Genomic DNA, 17,143 nt, shown 5'->3' with positions numbered 1-17,143 from the left:
CCAGAACCTTAAAACATAGAGCATCTCTGGTAACCAAATAACTAACCTCATAAGAAAGACTTTATGCTAATAGGATAGGCCAATATGTGATAGGATATGCCCTCAACTGCTCCCTGTTTAAAATCCCTCAAACATTTACCTCAAATATAATTCATTTGGCATTTATTATTTACAGTTTGGCATTATTAGCATGTCTTATCAAACCCAGGTAAAACTGCTTATTGGAAAGACGACATTCTCAAGAGCCTAAGGCTGTGCTTGAAATGTTAATAAGAATTCAATAAATATTTGTTGATGGAATGAATGAACCAACCCAAATCCTGGGTTAGACACTTAAATGTGTAAGGTGACTGGACAATATGACACGGAAGAAACCGTAAGACCCAATGCTTCCTAAGATATTTACATACAAATGCTAGAAACAACGGATCTAAAGGAAAGGGGAGTCTTGCTCTTACTTTGCTCCTTTAACAGTACCAGTCATACTCTTGTTTCATAATTCCAGCTACATTTTTACTCTCCGAAACTTTCTCTGCATCTCACCCTTAAATGTTTATGGATGTCATTAACTTGGTGCTTCTAGGTCACAGAGTTAATAAAGATTTCTTTCTAAAAATCATGAAGATAGAAACAGAGGAGAAAACACTGTGGGTCCTAGCTCAGGTCCAGAGTTAAAAAGTTAGGTCCCAAGTAAATCTTAGCTCTGGTCAAGATTTTGAATATACCTGAACAGGAAGAAACAAGATCCTGTTAAGAAAGCAATGTGGTCTGAATGCTTTCTAAATAAGTTACGTAGGTATGAAAGAAAACAATGCCCTACAAACAAAAATTGAAGCCAAAGACTATCATGAAAACATGAAAAGTAAGAACATCATTATGGTAGACTGTAAGAGGTGACAAAGTCTTCTTCAGTTCACTTCGCTAGAGTTGTGCAGTGTTAGAATCTAAAACCCATATGGCAGTTTTTTAGAAGAAAATTAGTCCACAATTTAAGATCATTACAATTAGGATTGTAAGGGATTATGGAATTTAACATAAATAAAAATTAATAGAGATGATTAGGGTTTAGAAATGAATTCAATGGTCTTAACCTCAGTAACAAAAGAGTTCAGTACAAATTATTTCAAAATGCAATGCTGCAGACTTAGGAATAAAGTACAGTACCTCTTTTGATGAGAAAGTTTTGACTATTTAAGGTAGGTCACAACAAATCAAAAGAAATCAAGTCTTAAAGTAGAACTAAAAAATACAGAAGGGAGTGCAATTAACTAACTTCCTTCAGGGTATCAGTAAAGGCTACATAAGAGAAATGCAATTTGAGCTGGACCTTGAAGGCAAAATAAGAGTCTGAGGTAAAGAAATTAAAGACATAGATGAAGAAGATAATCAGTGAAGCAAGACTCTAGAGGAAGCAAAGGAGATGGGAATCAGAACACTTGAGACGTAAAGGGAGAAGGGATATCTTCATTAAAATAGAAAGGGAGGAGAGAATAGATGAGGATAGAAATTCTCAGATAGTGAGAAGTTTAAAGAATTTACATCTAGGAGCTTTTGCTCAGGTACAAGTGAGAGCATAGGTAAACAGTGGACAAATAGATTTCAAGCTAAATGGGAGGCAAGGGAGCCAGGTTAACAGAGTGGAAGAAAAAAAAAAAAGTATAAGAACTAATTTTGCTATCAGTTTGACTATCAAATTTTAATGTCTTCAGTAAGATTGAAGTAGATAAGAGGAAAAAAATAGGTATTTGAAATGATCAGTTCAAAGGGATGACAAGGTCCAAGAAATGGCTAAGTGTAGGGGCTGCTAAAGTTGAATAAAGATAAAGAATATAAGAGTTAAGATAAACTATAAGGCTAAGGTGGATCAACAATATGAATGGTGTCGTCACAAAGAACAATGACAAAGGATAGAAAATAGTAACAAATTGAGCTAGACAGAAGTCAAGCTCTTCATTGACTGTTGGGGAACATCTTATAGGTTGGTCACTGAGAAATAAATAGGGATAAGATGGACGCAGTGAAGACCAAAAGCAAAACCATTTTAACCCAGTTAGTCAAACAACTGTCTGGAAGCAAAAGTGGGTTCACAAATATGGATTTTTCCTTCTTGTTCCCTAGTTGCAGGACAGATGAAGGGAAGAGTAATTCCACTTAAAAGGGTTGCCAGGACTAGGTCAGGTTTCAGTGAGGGCATATTTTTTTAAAATGTGGAGACTGTGGGGCGCCTGTGTGGCTTAGTCAGTTGGGCGTCTGACTTTGGCTCAAGTCATGATCTCACAGTTTGTGAGTTCGAGCCCTGTGTCAGGCTCCTGCTGACAGCTCAGAGCCTGGAGCCTGCTTTGGATTCTGTTTCCCTCTCTCTCTGCTCTTCCTCTGCTCATGCTCTCTCTCTCCTTCAAAAATAAATAAACACTAAAATAAAATAAAATAAAATAAAATAAAATAAAATAAAATAAGGAGACTGCAATATATATATATATATATATATACATATATATATATATATACATACACACATACACACACACATATATATGTATATAGGAATGGGATAGATTTCAGAGGCTACAGCAAAAATTACTGAAAGGAGAGATTTAATGGATTGGTCATGAGGAGAAATCAAAAAATGAAGGATGAATACGTTGTTGAATGAGCAACTATGAGATCAAGTACTTTATATTTTTAATGTAATTATGGAAATAATGGAAGCAGAAATTGTAGACAGACCACAGGGCCAAAGTACAACAGAGAATGGAGCTGTAGAAAAGTTGAAACAGAAACAATAAGAATAACAGTGAGATGGAGTCATTCCAAATTCTCTTCCAAGAACAAGTAGCTAATTATGATGATTATTGCCTAGGTTTTCTGTGGCAGGCAGCTCATGTGTGTCATTTCAACATTCAACAAATATTTACTGAGTACCTACAAATGCTAAGCCTAGTCCTAAGTGTTGTAGATACACCAGAGAATAACAAAGACAGAATCCCTATCCTTAAGGAATTTACAGTCCAATGGCACTATCTGATTTTTTTAATGATGGAAATGTTCTATAATTTGTACCATCCAACATGATAGCCACTGGTTACATGTGGCTATTGCATATTTCAAAAAGTACAACTGAAGAACTAAATTATTAATTTTTTTACTTTTATTTTTTACATGTTCATTTATTTTAGAGAAAGAGAGAGAGTGGGAGAGGGGCAGAGGGAGAGAGGGGGAGGGAGAGAGACAGAGAATACACTGTCGGCACAACCCAATGTGGAGCTTAAACTCCCAAACTATGAGATCATGACCTAAGTCAAAATCAAGAGTCAGACACCAAACCGACTGAGCCACCCAGACGTCCATAATTTAAACTAATTTAAAATTAGATTTAAATAGCTATATGTGACTAGTAACATCATATTAGGCACAAAAGGTCTAGTGTAACTTCCAGGCTTCATTTGATGTCAGCCTCTATTATCAAGGGAAGGCATCAAAGCAAGAAAAGTTGTATTTGTGATTTCTCTATTTGTCAAAGATTCCAGAACAAGTTTCCTGAGGAAAGCAGTTCTTACGTAAACCCAATGAAAACAAGGTTATTACTTGAGAGCACTGGAAACTGACTCTGGCCATTATTAGCAAAAAGAGACTTTCCTGGAAAGATATGAAACTCACTGAACCAACAGGAAACTAGAGAACCGGAATCAGGCTAAAATAATTGACGAGAATCACCAGCAAGGACAAACTGTCTGGCCCATCAAATGTTGCCACATATTCTTCTATCACTTACTTTGCAGTTCATATCTTGGAACAGAACTTGTTCAACTGGCCAAGTAGAAGTCCCCTGCTCCCCACTAAGATGATACACAACAGATAATTCAACTAAAGATAGACTATATACAGAAAGAAGGTATATAAAGTAACCGGGTAGCTTTTTTTTTTTCTTTAATATTTCTGAAAAAATGAGAAAGCCACAAATGTAAAATAGAGCTCTGGCTTTAAGCAATGTAAAAGATCAGGGATTCACTACAGGATTATCCTAAATGATCAAATTCCCTTTCCTTGAGCTTAAGTAATTGCTGCCATTTCCCCAACACACCTCCCCCTCACTTGTAATAACAAACTGCACATACCCTTCCACAACCGCCACTCTGAAATAGGCATAAAACTTGGGCTGAGTCAGTATCCCCCTGGCCACAGTGATAGGCTCAGGGATAGGTAAGTGAACCAGGCCCAACCTCTCTTCTTGATTTTTCTAACTTAAAATCATCAAGTAAAAACCCTACCTTCTTTGATCTCAAAAATAAAGTCTTGACCTCACACAGACAGCAGTTAAGAGAGAAACTTAAGAGTTAGAAGAGGAGGGAGATGAAAGTAGGGAAGAAGTCAACTGGTCACATTTAAGTTTCTAGATCCAGGTGTTCATGAGGCTAGTACAAACCCTGTCCTTTCCACAATTTATGTCCACTAAAAATGACCCTTTCTTCACCTGAGTTAGTTGGAGTTGCATGCTTCAGAATTAAGAGTTGACTAGATACTATCTTATTGAAAATCCTTTTAAAAATATTTTAAAATTTTAAATAATTTTAAATGTTTTCATTTACAGGTAACGTTACAAATTTTGCAAACTCATTGTGGGGTGGGGTAACCTTCTGAAATATAGAATACTATTAGAAAAATAATTTTGTTATTTAGTCTAGTGAAGAAACCACTTTAAATAGGATAAGAGACTAGTATGTAATTAATAACTTAAAGCATCTGCCAAAGCGGTGATTAATCCTAATCAGAACAGATATTTGTTATTTGTTAATAGATGGATACTTCTGCTTTACAGGATTTAGACTTTTCAGTTCATTAGCAAGACCTTTCTCTCTATAAGTAAAGAATTTAATTTTGGGGGCAACTGGTTGGCTCAGTTGGTTAAGCATCTGATTAGGGCTCAGGTCATGATTTTGTGGTTAGTGGGTTTGAGCCCTCCCTGCATCAGGTTCTTTACTGTCAGCACAGAGCGGACTTCAGATCCTCTGTCCGCCCCTCCCTCTCTCCCCCTCCCCAACTCGCATTCTGTCTGAGTCTTTCAAAAGTAAATGAACACTTAAATTTTTTAATTTGCGACCTATCACAAATTCTAACTAAGACAAAATGAGATTATGATTATTTAACGAATGACCAAAATAGACCTGGTTTATGTAGCCAGACATTTATAAGTCAGAACTGCCATAGGAAAAACACAATTGTAGACCATTAAAAAAAGTCATGTAAATTTTGCAAATTACTCCTGCTATATTTTATGTTGATTATGTCCCTATTTTAAAATAAGTTGGGGTCAATTATACGTTATAAATGAACTGGAGAAACTGAAGGGAAATTTAAAAAAATTATCAAAGTGACTAATGGGACAGAAAATGATTTCTATTAAAGAAAAGCTAAAGAAATGAATGCTGTTTTATATAGGAAAAAAAGAAAAAAAACAAAACCTAAGGGCCAAATTCATTAGTGTCTGCAAGTAACAACAAGTTTGCTTGACATTTATCACTATGTCAATAGAAGCCAAACCAGGAGAAACAGGCTTCAATTCTCACAGAAAAGACCCTAAGTGGTTAAATGGTGGGACCATAAAGGGATAACATCAGGGTGGCGTTTTCCTAGGAAGAGCGTCTCTCTCCTTTCTAGAGATTGTCAAGGAGATAAAACAACCAACCAAAAAACACCTTACCTGTCTAGAACAGTTAAAAAAATAATGTACTCACCTAAAAGCAAAGCATAGGACAAAATTGGCTCTCAAAATCCATTACAGATTTATGATTCTAGAATTATTACAGCCAACATTTAAATTAATCATTCATAAAACCTGACATGAGTAAATAATACATATATTTCTGCCTGAGGTAATTCCTTCCTGAGTAATGAGAATAATATAACACTGTATGTTAACTATACTGGAATTTAAATTTTAATTTATTTTAATTAAAAAAAAAAAAAACCCTTGTCCTGAAACATAACCTACACCTTAATGAACATGATTTTTAAAAACCTCTCAACTTTAATCTATAATTATGAAGTCATTTAAGATTTTAGAAATTTAAAAAGCAGATATAGGGACTTCCAGGTAGCTGAAGATAACAGCAGATAACTAGTTCTGTGCTATCCATACGTCCTGCAAAATAATACAAAAAAGCAAAGACAGCAAATAAAGCCACACAAAACCACATCCTTTCCATAACTGGAAGACGGAAAGTGCCCAAACTTCAAAACATTTTTAAGCAAAAAGACGAAAATAATTCTAAATCCCAGCAAGGGAACATTCATGCTCCTGCCTGAAAGTCTTTGCTGTGAGCATGGGCTCAGTGCATTTAAATGAACTTAATTCATATGTTAAAATAAAATGATCTCTAATTTGGCTCCACAGCAAGACCCAACTGTATGCTACACGTACAAGACACATTTAAAAAAATGAAATGATTCAGAAAGACTAAAAAGAAGGGGGTGAATAAAGGCATATCAGGCAAATGGAAATAAGAAAATAGGAGTAATGAAGGGCGCCTGGCTGGCTGGTTGGTAGCACATGCAAATCAATCTCATGGTTGTAGGTTTGTGCCCTGTGGTGGGTGTAAAGATTACTTAAAAATAAACTCTAGACAGAAAAAAGAAAGAAACAAAGAAAGAGAGGGAGGGAGGAAGAGGGAGGGGGAGAGAGGGGGGAAGAGAGGAAGAGAGGGGGAGAGAGAGAGAGAGAGAAAGAGAGAAAGAAAGAGAGAGAGAGAGAGAGAGAAAGAAAGAAAGAAAGAAAGAAAGAAAGAAAGAAAGAAAGAAAGGAAAAAACAGGAGTAATGACATCAATGTGGAATGCAAACAAATGACATGAAACGACAAAAAGAGAAACACTTTTAAATGTTATAAACCACCATTACAACTAAGATGTAACTGTTATAATAATCTATATACCAAATAATACAGCAATCATCTTTTTGAAGAGAACTACAAGAAATGCAAGGAGTCACAGACAGATACATACAAATAACAGGAGACTTACTCTTATAATTGAACACGTTCCTTTCTAGTCCTTATGTAACGAGTAACAAAAACTGATGATGTATTACAGGTGCAAAGTGAAGTGTAAATTTTAAAAAGACTCACTTTAGAGCTCCTACATGTTTAGTGTTGACATGTAAAATTGTCTCCTTAACTTTTTCGCCGTAGGTGTCTCACTTGCTTAACCCTAGCCCTGGCCTTGATACATTAGGTCACAATGAAAACATTACAGCATTTCATAAAGTAGAAATAATAGAAACACTACTCTCTGATTTCAATGCAGTAAAACGAGAAATTAACAAAGTAAATAAGCAAAAAGCCCTCCCACCTGGAAATTCAAAAACCTTGCTACGGACTGAACTGTGTCTCCCCAAAATTCGTTCTGTTGAAGTCTCAAATGCAATACTTTAGAATGTGATTGTATTTGGAGACAGGACCTTTAAAGAGGTATCTAGAGTTAAATGAGGTTATCTGGGTGGGTCCTAATCCCTATGACTGGTGTCCTCCTAAGAAGAGGGAGAGGTACTAGAGACATATGCACACAGAGGAAACGCCTTGTAAGGACAGAGCAAGAAAGTAACCATCTATAAACCAACAAAAGAGCCCTCAGGAAAAACCAAATCTGCTAACACCTTGAGATCTCAAACATCTAGAGTCCAAACTTCTAGAGTCTAGAAGTCCAAACTTCTATCGTTGAAACCGTCCTATCTGTGGTATTTTACTATGACAGCCCTAGCAAACTATTAATTTTACCTCATATTAAACAATTCCACCTTCTATTAATACATCTATTAATTTTGGGGTGAAAAGGAAAATACAAATTGAATTAGAAATTCTAAAAAGTTAATGATAATTAAAACACTACATGTCATAATCTATAGAATATTTTTAAAGCAGGGATAAGAAAAAGCTCACGTGAGAAACTTCACCAATAAAAATGAAAGAACGAGGGGCGCCTGGGTGGCTCAGTCAGTTACGCGTCCGACTTTGGCTCAGGTAATGATCTCACAGTTTGTGAGTTCAAGCCCGGTGTTGGGCTCTGTGCTGACAGCTGAGAGCCTAAAGCCTGCTTCGGATTCTGTGTCTCCCTCTTTCTTTGCCCCTCCTGTGCTCGTGCTCTGTCTCTCTCTCTCTCTCAAAAATAAACAAAACATTAAAAAAAAAAAATTTTTAAATGAAAGAAAAAACACTTGTTGAGTTAAATTCCTAACTCAAAATTTAACAAAAAAATGAACAAAGTAAACTAAAAGAAAGCATAAGGTATACAACATGATCTTAGAAAACTCTAAACATCTACAAAACAGCTAGTAGAAAACATATGACTTTAGTAAGGTCACAGAATTCAAGGTCAACACATAAAAGTCCACTAACTACATTTCTATATGCCAGCAATGAACAATTAGAAAGTGAAACTAAAAAAAAAAAAACACTCCTATTTATAATCACATAAAAATGCTAAGAAATAAAATGTAACACAAGCATGACATATTCAATGAAAACTATAAAACTCTGATGACAAAACTTAAAGATGATATAATTAAAGAGAACATAGGCCATATTAATGGACTGGATAGACTCAATATTGTTGACATGACAACTCTCCTCAAACTGAGCTACAGATTCATGTTATCCCAATCAAAATCCTAACAAGTCTTTTTGAAAAAGGTGACAGGCTGATTTTAAAGTTTATATGGAAAGGCAAAAGACTTAGAAGAGCCAAACAATCTTGACAAAAAAGACCAAGGTACAGAGGACTTGCACTGCCTGAATCACACTTGTGATACAGCCATAGTAGTCAAGACAGTGTGATATTCGTGTCAAGATGGACAAACAGACCAATGTAAATAAGAGTCCAGAAACAGACACATTTATATGGTCAACTGATTTTCAACAAAGGTACCAAAAGAATTCAATGGAAGAAAAGACAGTCTTCAACAAATGATGCTGGAACAAGTGGAAGTTAAAAATGAACGTCAACCATCACCTCACACTACAGAAAAATTAACACGAATTGGACCATAAAACCTAAATGTAAGAAACAAAATACTAATCTTTTAGAAGAAAACATAAGAGAAATCTTTATGACACAAGATTATGCAAAGCTTTCTTTGTTTCTTTTTAATTTTTTTTTTTAATGTTTATTTTTGACAGAGAGAGAGAGAGAGACAGAGCATGAGCGGGGGAGGGGCAGAGAGAGAGGAAGACACAGAATCCGAAGCCGGCTCCAGGCTCTGAGCTGTCAGCACAGAGCCCGACACGGGGCTCGAACTCACAGACCACAAGACCATGACCTGAGCCGAAGTTGGATGCTCAACCTACTGAGCCACCCAGGAGCCCCTGCAAAGCCTTCTTTCTTAAACAAACAGAACACACAAAAAACACAAATAAGAAAAAAATGATAAAATGGACTTCATCAAAATAAAAAAAAAAATCCGTTTTCAGTAGACACAATTAAAATAAGCAAAGCAAGCCACAGACTGGGAGAAAACATCTGTCAAACATGTATCTGACAAAGTACTTGTATGCCAAATAAAGAGCTGTTATAACTCAATATGAAGATAACGCCCCAATTTTAAAAATGGGCAAAATATCTGAACAGACACATCAAAAATCCACATTACAAGATGCTAAATAAATATCTCCAGCCATCTAGGAAAATCAAATTAAGACCACAGTGATATATTAGTACACATCCACTAGAGTTAAATTAAAAAGATTAACAAGTGTCAATCAAGATGTGTTAAACAAATGGAACTGTCATAGGGGAACTCTCATACGTTGCTACTAGAAATGAAAAATAGCATAACTACTTTGTACAACAGTATTGCTATATGTTATAAAACAGCATTGCCATGTGTCATCACTCAGCAAAGTCATTCCCAGATATTTAACCAAGAGACAAACATATGCCCAAAGATTTGTACATGAATGTTCATAGTAGCATTGCTCATAATAGCCCCAAACTAGTAACAATCCAAACGTCTGTCCATCAAAAGGAAAAAGAAAAAGCAAATCACATTACATCCATACAATGGAATACCAATCAGCAATACAAAGTGATCAACTATTGCCATATGCATTAACATGGATAAACCAGGGGGTGTCTAAGGCTGGGGATCGGGGGAGGTCAACTGAAAAGAGACATGGGGAAACTTTAAGGGTGATGGAAGTGTTCTATGTTTTTACTGTGGTGATTACATAACTTTACACAATTACCAAAAGGCATCAAGCTGTACATTTTTTAAATGGGTGAATTTTATTTTATGTACATTAAACACTAATACAAGTATAAAAACTTTATGGCAAAAAAAAAAAAACACACACACACAGAATCAAGAAGCAGAAATTAATGAGGTAGGAAATAGAAAAACAGTTGACTCCATAAATCAAATTCCTAGTTTAAAAAAATACCGAACTGTATGCTTAAAAATGATTAAAATAGTGAATTCTGTTATGTATATTTTATCACAGTAAAAAGAATAAAATCAACAAAGCAAAAGCTGACTCGATAAACAAAGAGGGGAGAAAAAAGGACAAATACAAAATAAGAAATGGTCAAGGGAAGGTGCATTGAAACAAAAGAAATTAAAAAATAAAAATGATATTGCAGATCTCTATGAAGATAAATCTGCAAACAAAGATGAAATAAATAATTTCTCATGAAACACAGATGATTAAAACTGATCCCAATAGAGAAAGAGAGCCTTAACAAGTTGTTTTCTATGGAATAAACAGATACTTATTTCAGAAGTTAAGGTTGTTTCAAGATTACAAAATCCATTAATACACAATATTAATAACGTAAGAGAGGAAAAATCATGATTATCTCCAGAGATGCTGAAAACCTTTGAAAATTTGCAACACCATACCTATTATTGCTACTGTCATGTTTGCCAAATGATGTTTTCCTATTTCCATTATTCTTTCTACATTTATTAGTTGGAATTCTCCTGAAAAAAGCTTTCCTTCTCTCTAAATATTACACATTAGGGGTGCCTGGGTGGCTCAGTTGGTTGAGCATCCAGCTCTTGATTTTGTCTCGGATCACGATCCAGTCGTGGGATTGAGCCCTGTGTTGGGCTCTGAGCTAAGTGTGGAGCCTGCTTGGGATTCTCTCTCTCTCTCTCTCTCTCTCTCTCTCTCCGTCCCCCCTCCCCTCTTGTGCTCTCTCTAAAATAAAAATTTAAAAATAATTACACATTATATCATTTGGATCCATAGATTTTTATTTTATCCTATGGACTGTAATCTTTTATTATAACTTATTTCATTGCTCAAATTGTCTCATATTTGGCCAATGGGTGCTAAAATTAGTGGAAGAATGTATTATGCAGAAGTATGATGAGAAAATTTACATAGTGTCAAGATATTTCCCCATAAGATAATTATATATCATAAAGAGGAAAAAACAGTCACTTTATAATGGAAAAATCTGGCAGACATCACCTTAAACCAAGTGATCAAAGTTAACATCACCGGTAAGGGTAAGGTAAGGGTAAGGTACAAATAATATACCTCCTGATATAATGCACTGAGGACACAAGACTTTGACTTTGGTATTATTTTCGCTAAACATGTTACAACCTGAATTTAATCACAAAGAATTTAAGACAAACTCAAATTGAGGGGTGATCTACAAAATAACTGGCTAGCACTCTAAAAGTAAAGGCAATGTGTGATTCTGGATTGGATCTTAGACCAGAAATAGACTATCAATGGGATAACTGGTAAAATTTGAGTAAGCTGAGTAAGTGTAATATTTATTTTGTTTCCTGATTATATTGATGTTAGTATCTTAGTTCTAATGATTGTATATGGTTATAGAAGATGTCCGTTTTTGGAGATCTCCATGAATTCATATGGAAATCCTCTGTATGACTGTTACAATGTTTTGTGAGCTCTGAATTTATTTCAAAATGAAGTTTAAAATATATATACGTATATATAACCTAATACTCTGAAGTTCCCTTCTGGCCGACTCTTCTGCCATCTGTGAAGCTCGCAATTTCTCTTCACACTGATCCTTTTCAGATTGTCTGCAGACATCATGTTCCACTTTCATTTTTTCTAAATCTGCTAATCTGTTCTCAAGCTCTAGCCTAAAACAACAGATGATAATTATGTTAGAAGAACTACAATAACGATGATATGACAGCAAAATGTTTTCATTTACAAGAAGACTGAACACAAAGTAAGGTAATTAAGTACTTACTTTTCATCTTGTAATATCACGAGTTTTTGATAACCTTCTTCCTTGGCAGCTTGTACTTTACGTATTAATTCGCGATCCTTTTCTACTAGGAGTGCTTTGTGGTGTTCAACAGCTGACTTGAGAATTTCATTGTCTGACTGTAACCCTAACATTTTTTGAAGGAAAAAAAATATGCTGCATTCAATGTTATTAAGATGAAAAGTCATAACAGCAAGCATCCATAAACTGATTAAGACAATTAAAAGAGCATAGAAAGTGAGTCTGGATATATATTCTCGAAGATCTTTAAATCTTTATTGACTGGGGCGCCTGGGTGGCGCAGTCGGTTAAGCGTCCAACTTCAGCCAGGTCACGATCTCGCGGTCCGTGAGTTCGAGCCCCGCGTCAGGCTCTGGGCTGATGGCTCGGAGCCTGGAGCCTGTTTCCGATTCTGTGTCTCCCTCTCTCTCTGCCCCTCCCCCGTTCATGCTCTGTCTCTCTCTGTCCCAAAAATAAATAAAAAACGTTGAAAAAAAATAAAAAATTAAAAATAAATAAATAAATAAATAAATAAAAATAAATCTTTATTGATAAACCTTATGAAACAGACTAAAACTCAGAGCTAACCATCCTCTCCATTCACACACACTTTAATAAAAGACTATATTTACTCACTTGACTCTTGAGAGCTGGGGACATCAACCCAGATGATATCAAAAGAGATATATAATACTTCACTTCTAAAAGGGTTCTGTAATCTTAGCCCCACAGATAGCATCATCATAAAGCTGGCTGGAAGTAGTATAAAAAATCACAGAAACCTTAAAAACCTATCATTCTAACAGAACTGTCAGGTTTCTGGTAGAAATACAAATTAGAAACTTTCAAGTTTATCCAATGAATTCACAAATTTTCCTTGTATTGATATGGCAAGTATTTTGCACATGGAATAACTAAAATAAATTCATACCTAACTCAAGTTTAAAAAGAATGCAGAACTAAATCATAAACTCTTGAAGTTCCTAAGAAACGTTACTCCCTAACTCTATGGAAACCCATCAATCAATATCAAATAGAAATAAATGATGAAAACACTAATTCATCATAAGCTCTGTCTGAAACTACAGACATCAGTTCAACTAAAGACCCACTTGAGGAAAGTTACAGGCCAAAGGTAGCTTATTTAAACACCTTTTAAGAAAAGTCAGGGGCGGGGGGGAAAAAAAGGAAAGTCAGAAATAGCATAATTCTGAGGAATCATGAAGAGAAGGGCATTCTAAGACTAAAGTGGAACTTAAAATAAGCCTAGGCTAAAGTAGGCTCAATAACAAGCCTACTATCTACATAAAAAACAGAAATTGGGTCTGGAACCCACCTATCTTCCTTACATTCTTTAGACTCAAAACGGTCTGGGACTAATAATCACATGATCTAAATAGATTCAAAATTATAAACCCAGAAAGTATGGATTCCCATTTGTAAAGTCTCATTTAAGTATTAATCAAGTAAATGACATAAACATAAGATTTTTTTAAAAGCTAGATCACAAAATGAACATTCAACATAAATAAAAATAATCCATATGTGCTCTAAGATTAAAATTCAATCTGAAAATAAAAATTCAGTTTGATCTATTTTAATAATTTGAGTTTATATATAAAAATAATAGTAAAAAGCATGGGAAATCATATATTACCATTCAGTTCACTTTGAATCTTATTCCTTTCTCTTTCTAGCTCACTCTTAGCTCTTGCTGCCTCCAGTTTGATGTCTGTTATTTCTAGTTTGTTTGAATGTTTAAGTTCTTTTACCTGTTGATAATCAGAAATTGAAATTACTATAGGCCATTAACTGTTACCCAAAAACATCAGTAGAAATGAGAAAATGTTTTGGTAGCAGGGTGTACAGTGTAAGTATACCTTCCAAGAGAGAAGGTGCTTCAGTGCCTTGAACAGTATTTGGTATTAAGAAAACAGTCTTTTCCTAACAAAACTCAGTTATTTCTTTACAGATACCTGGGTGGGGGTCATCTGGCTCAATCTTGCTTTAAAAGGTTTAACTGCAAGTACCTAAAATCCAGTAGTCAATGACTGGCTGAAACCTCCCTTTAAAAAAAGTGCTGGTGACATGAAGCCTTTCTAGGTATAAGGAACAGCATATAAGAAGTTATATAGGTGTAGCATTACATAGTATGCTTGGAAAACAATGAGCAATGTGTTATAGTTAGAGCAAAGGAAGGTATGAAATATGTGGAGTGGCAGGAAGTAAACTTTATATGCCATTGCAAAGGTCTGTGTATCCTGTTAGCTACTGAAGGTGGCACAGTCAACTTTGTTTCAGAAAATTAACTCTAGATGCAAATTAAGATTACGAAACTGAAGGTAAGGAAACAATTAAGAGGCAAAGGACTGACAAAGGGGACAAGAAGGAAGAATAAATTGAATTCGGTGATTAAATAATGTGTGTGTGTCTGTGCGTGCGTGCGTGCATGTGTGTGTGTGGCAGTGGGTAGAACAAATATAAAATCTATCTAATTTAAACTTTTACTGCCCAAACCCGATTCTGTTAAAGCCCTGAGTGAATGGAAATAATTGTCAATATTTTCCATATAATTAACCTATCACATACCAGTTTTTAGTTTTCAATGAGACATCCCTTTTGAAAGTTGAATGATTCTAGTTCATAAGTAGTATTCATTCATTCATTCAATAAATATTTACTGAGCACTTATTATGTGCTCTAGCAGTGTTTTAGGAGCTGGGGTTACAGAAACAAACAAGAAAGCTTATTAGTCTCTTCCAATTATCTGCACTACTCTCTAATATTTTCCATATCCTTTCCCTATGGTAAGGTGCTTCTAAAGTTAGTCTTATAGTTAATCCCATAATAAAGATTTAACCAATACAGACATAAAAATTAGATAAACCTGTACTCTGACATATTACACTAATGCATGAAACTACGAAATAAGAGTAGAAAACCACAAATATATACATGCCAAATATGCAAAACAGAAGACGGTGGGAACAGAAGACTAAAGGATAATTTACTTGAGTGCAACAGAAATCTATAAAAACTAAAGATGGGAGTTAGAAACAAATCAGTAAGAGCTCCTAGAGCTAAAGAGGGGAAGAACAAGAAATAGAAGTGTCTTACCAAAAGAGATTCCATCTATGAAAGGTCTTAAAAACATAAGGAATGGTTTGGCCAAAATCCAAAGAAACAGACAAGCAAGTACTGGGCTACCTTTGTACTGCTAACCACATTTAAGATGCACGCTTCCAAATTAACTTATCGATTTTTTAAATGATACTACATAAAATGAATACAGTGTGCTGACATAAGGTTTTTAAACATTTCTGAAGCTCTTTTCGATGAAAGCAAGTCTCACAGAAACTACATGAAAGCAGCTAAGAAACTGCATTTATCTTGATAGCTTAAACTTTCTGTAGACTGGGCTTTACTATATTATAATTTCATGGACAGAATTTAAACCATAATTGTTTTAAAATTTTGGAGAAATATAACTACAGTGAAAATCCAATTTCTATAACAAATGAAATTATAGCCTGCTATTATATACTAACTGTAAAAGGTTAAGAATGACATAGCAGTTAATTAACAAACCACATTGTAGCCTCTCTAAATAAGAGGTGGAAAATTACAGCCATCTTATTTTGCATAAACTTGATTCATTTCAACAAGAACTACTACGAAATCTATAAAAAAGAAAACTATTTCTTAATTCATTTCACCCTGAGATATACCGAAATGAGAAGATATTTTTCAACTAAACTATAATTATTGAAACTGAAAGAATTCTAGACAGGAAGTCAAACAAGTAAAGTCTGTCTTCAGGCCTACTTTTATTATTCAACTAGTGGTATATGCTCAGGCAAAGTATTTGTCATCTCGCATTCACATTTATTCATCTATGGACCTATATGAGTTTAAGCTTTCCTTTAGTGCCACATTTCTATGATCCTAACGTAATGAATGCACTTATACTAGGAGTAAGTATTACATAGCTATGACAGTAGCACATTCTGTAAGTAATCTGAACCAGATCCCAACTAGTCATAATAAACTTTTCTTTCTGACTCTAAATCTCTGGTTCTTCACCTTCTTTGTGATCAGGTCTCAAAAGTCCTAGGAAAACTACAGATCTTTTCCTAAACAAAGTATACAATGTTAAAATGTTACATATAATTTCAAGAGATGCAGAGTCTTCTAAAGCTCCCTTGGGCTAAGGTACCCTGTTTTTCCTTTTATTTTTCATAATATGTTTTCCATGCTAGCCTTCATGATGCCAATTTATTTAATGCTTTTGACACAACAGGAGCCAAGAATTCAGCCAAAAAATGCAAGTATGCCAAGAATTCAGAAAGTACTACCCAGTAAACTTTAAGAAATATAAACAATGGCAATAGTTTTACAGGGATTCAGAATCTGTTAAATTACACATACACATATACACAAAGACATGGAAGAAAATAATATATGTAAGCAAGAAAAATATGGTTGTAAAAAATGTATTACTCAAGAAGCTCCTGATGCAAATTTCAAAAAGATGTGTGTACTTAAATTCTGATATTTTTCAGAGGTCTGAGATGGTGTGACCTCATTAATGTAGCTAATAAGGATAACTGTGTGGGATGATTTCCTTAAAACTGTATTTATGTTACTGGCATTCTAAAGATCAAATACTTCCTGAGGTAACCACAATTTATCTCATTGAATGTGAAATATCTTTAAGGTCACCATTTTCAGGCCATCTTTGGTAATACTTTTTAATCCAAGACACTGATAGTCATACGGACATAATTCTGTTCAAAACCCTAACATTTACAAATTTGAATAACTTAGACAAATACACCCCAGGTGCTCCTTTGCATTGCAAACAACCATTTGCTAGAGTTGCAAAATATTGATGAAAAT

At 34.8% G+C, this 17,143-nt stretch overlaps 1 protein-coding gene across 6 annotated transcripts in view; it reads right to left on the bottom strand.

Annotated features, from left to right (window-relative positions):
- Positions 1–17,143, bottom strand: part of CEP83 (centrosomal protein 83) — a 120,080-nt gene that overhangs the window by 24,721 nt on the left and 78,216 nt on the right. For all 6 annotated transcript variants that reach the window (XM_019446438.2, XM_019446437.2, XM_053895437.1 and 3 more), the window contains 3 exons: positions 13,902–14,016; positions 12,227–12,371; positions 11,964–12,113 (listed from right to left, as the gene is read on the bottom strand). In XM_019446438.2, coding sequence (XP_019301983.1) covers positions 11,964–12,113; positions 12,227–12,371; positions 13,902–14,016 — 410 coding nt within the window. The remainder of the gene's footprint in view (positions 1–11,963; positions 12,114–12,226; positions 12,372–13,901; positions 14,017–17,143) is intronic.

This window comes from Panthera pardus, unplaced genomic scaffold (genome assembly GCF_024362965.1).
Source record: "Panthera pardus isolate Hobbes unplaced genomic scaffold, ASM2436296v1 HiC_scaffold_6, whole genome shotgun sequence".
NCBI lineage: Eukaryota > Metazoa > Chordata > Mammalia > Carnivora > Felidae > Panthera > Panthera pardus.
Note: the sequence above shows the minus strand (reverse complement) of the source record. Positions and strands in the feature narration are given on the sequence as shown.